Genomic DNA, 2719 nt, shown 5'->3' with positions numbered 1-2719 from the left:
TTGTTTCTCACCTCTATCCTGAATAAGGGAACAGGACATTCAAGGGCAAATAATAAACAGTAAAATAGCAGAGGCAAGGTACAAAGAGATAGAGGTTATTCTTACTAAGCCTTCAGTATTTTTACCTTCATTATTTAATTCTTTTATTACTTCAGAGCTCCAACCATTGTTATTATAAAATCTTTCTTGTTTTAAATTATATAAATTCTTTTTCTTTCTCTTTTTATCCATTATGTCCTTTTCATCCCAACATGACTTTATTAAACTTCCGTCTTTTTTCTCTCTGCTTTTTTTTTCGTACTTCATGGCTCTTATACCTTAACCAATTTTTAGTTTTTTTAATCCTAGTTCCCTTAATATTACATACCTCGGTGTACAAAAATTTAATCTAAATACCCATCTTACATAATCCAACATGACTTTTTTCAACTCCTTTTTTTCACTCCACCCCCATACACTTTTCACTAGGTACTTAAAAAGCGTCCACTTCCTATTAAAATTATTTTTGCATAATCTTTCACCTAAACCCCAGAGACTCTATTTGCAGCGATCCTTCCTTTCCTATTCAGTTCTTTTATATGATCGGCATAATTACCTATCCTATTAAACGTGAATCCCAGATATTTGAACTTTTCTACTTCTTCTATTATTTTATCGTCCCATTTACATGTCTTCCTGCCTTTTTTACCTTTACTATTACCAGCACTTTAGTGGTCTACAACCTTGCTTTAAAGGATATTTAAGCTCTAAGCCGTAAGAAATTGACCAATCACAATAAAATGTGAAGCTTAGTTTTTTCTGTACTTAATTCTAGTTTTCTTTTTTTTTTAAATCTTTTTAACATGCTTCATCATATCTAGTAAAGCCTCTCTATTTTTCGCTACTAAAACCATATCATTCGCGTATGCTAATGACCACACTCTCACTCCTAGCTTTACACCTTCTATGCCACGCTTTTCTAAAGCTTTATCAATGTCCGCAATGTATAAATTGAACAGGGCAGGTCATTACACAACCCTGCCTTACACCTTTCTTCGTAGCACCTTGTGAACCCATTCTTCGTCCTTATTGTCACCTTCGTCTTTTTTGTAAATTTCTTTTATCTTGTTTATTAAACTGCGTTCCACCCCTTTCTCTTCCATTGTCTTCAATAAAATTCCTCTGTCTACGTTGTCGAATGCTGCCTTTAGATCCACAAATATTGCGAAAATCTTGTCTTTCCCAATTGCCATATCTTTCTCCCTCTCTCTTTGCACTATATGTTTCAAGATAAATATGTTGTCCATCGTAGATCTCTTTTTCCTAAAGCCGGCTGTTAGGTATCATTCCTTTCTTCTCCATTGTTTCTTCCAATCTGTTCTTTAGTATTTCCGCATCTAACTTGTATGCAGTGCACAGCAGAGAGATCCCACGATAGTTGTCTGTTGTCTCTTTATCTCCCCTTTTATATAAGGGGACAACTATATACTTGTTCGCCATTCAGTCGGAATTTTACCTTCCTTCCAAATGAGCTTCAACAGATCAGTTAGACTTCTTCTTATTGCTGCGCCACCATACCGCCATGCTTCCATTGGGATTTCATCGACACCTGCAGTTTTGCCTAACTTCATGTTCCTGACTGCCCTCACTATCTCTTCTTCTTGCAACTCTCTTTCTGTATCTTGAACCTGTTTCTTATTTATTTCTTCTGTTCCCATGTCACGCACCTCCATCGCCTCATTCCTTACTTCTATCTCGGTCCCACCTAACAACTCCATGAAGTAACTTCTCCAGTTCTCTTTCGGAATATTTCTTTTTCCATTCTTTCCTCTTTCTTCGACTGTTTATGTAGTTCCAAATTTTCTTTTCGTCCTTCTTAATTCCTTTTCTTCCCTCTCTCTCTTTTCCATCTTTTTCTTCTCTAACCACCCCTTCAGGCATTTCTTTCCTTCCAAATAGTCTTCTTTACTTCCCTTTCCACTTCTCCATCTTCCGTACTTTCTTTTCACCTCCCTCTTCTTTCTGGTGCAGCTCCTATCCCACCAGTCTTTGTGACCTCTTTTCCTTCTCTTTTTAGTCTTGACTTCCTTATAAACTAAAGCTCCAAGGATCCCGTTTTTGACTTTCTCCCATTTCCTATCCACCGACTCTATTTCCTGGTCTTCATTTTCATTCTATACCTTCGTCCTCTCCATGTATAATTTCCTTGCCTCTTTGTTCTAACATATGATCTTCTTCGACATATTCTGTTCCTCTTTTTCCTCTTCTGTCCACCCCTCTATTTGTCTCGTGTTCTCCTCTTTTTCCGGTAACAAGGTCAAAGGCAAATAATCCGAGTCCACCCTGTCCCCTATTCTAAATTCCAACACTCGTTCTTGCGCACTATCATTTACAATTGTATAATCGATTACTGAGCACCCTCTCGCACCCACATACGTATATTCCCCATCCCAATCCCCCTCTGTACATCCATTCAAAAAATACTATCCTTTTTCATTTATCATATTCACAAAACTTCTACCACCATTTTCTATGGCTTTATCTTTACTCTTTTTTTCAAAGTCATACTTATCCTCCCTGCACCCTCCTAAGTTTCCTATTCTAATATTAAAATCGCCTCTTATAATAATATCCTTACCTTCGCATCCTTCGCATTGCTCTATTATTTTCGCCATTATCTCTTCAACACTTTTCTTTGTTCCTACATTATATACTGTAAAAATATTTAGTCCTTTTTCCT

General features: G+C 36.7%; 1 protein-coding gene across 1 annotated transcript in view; it reads right to left on the bottom strand.

Annotated features, from left to right (window-relative positions):
* Window positions 1-1022: 1022 nt before the first annotated feature.
* LOC112467069 (E3 ubiquitin-protein ligase BRE1A-like) overlaps window positions 1023-2719 on the bottom strand; it is a 3183-nt gene continuing 1486 nt past the window's right edge. The window contains exons 2-4 of the mRNA XM_025035537.1: window positions 2204-2361; window positions 1496-1744; window positions 1023-1255 (exon numbers count right to left, since the gene is read on the bottom strand). Of these exons, the coding sequence (XP_024891305.1) occupies window positions 1023-1255; window positions 1496-1744; window positions 2204-2361 (640 nt within the window). The remainder of the gene's footprint in view (window positions 1256-1495; window positions 1745-2203; window positions 2362-2719) is intronic.

This window comes from Temnothorax curvispinosus, unplaced genomic scaffold (genome assembly GCF_003070985.1).
Source record: "Temnothorax curvispinosus isolate PA1 unplaced genomic scaffold, ASM307098v1 QBEX01001638.1, whole genome shotgun sequence".
NCBI classification, from domain to species: domain Eukaryota; kingdom Metazoa; phylum Arthropoda; class Insecta; order Hymenoptera; family Formicidae; genus Temnothorax; species Temnothorax curvispinosus.
This window is presented reverse-complemented; position numbering and strand designations above follow the sequence as displayed.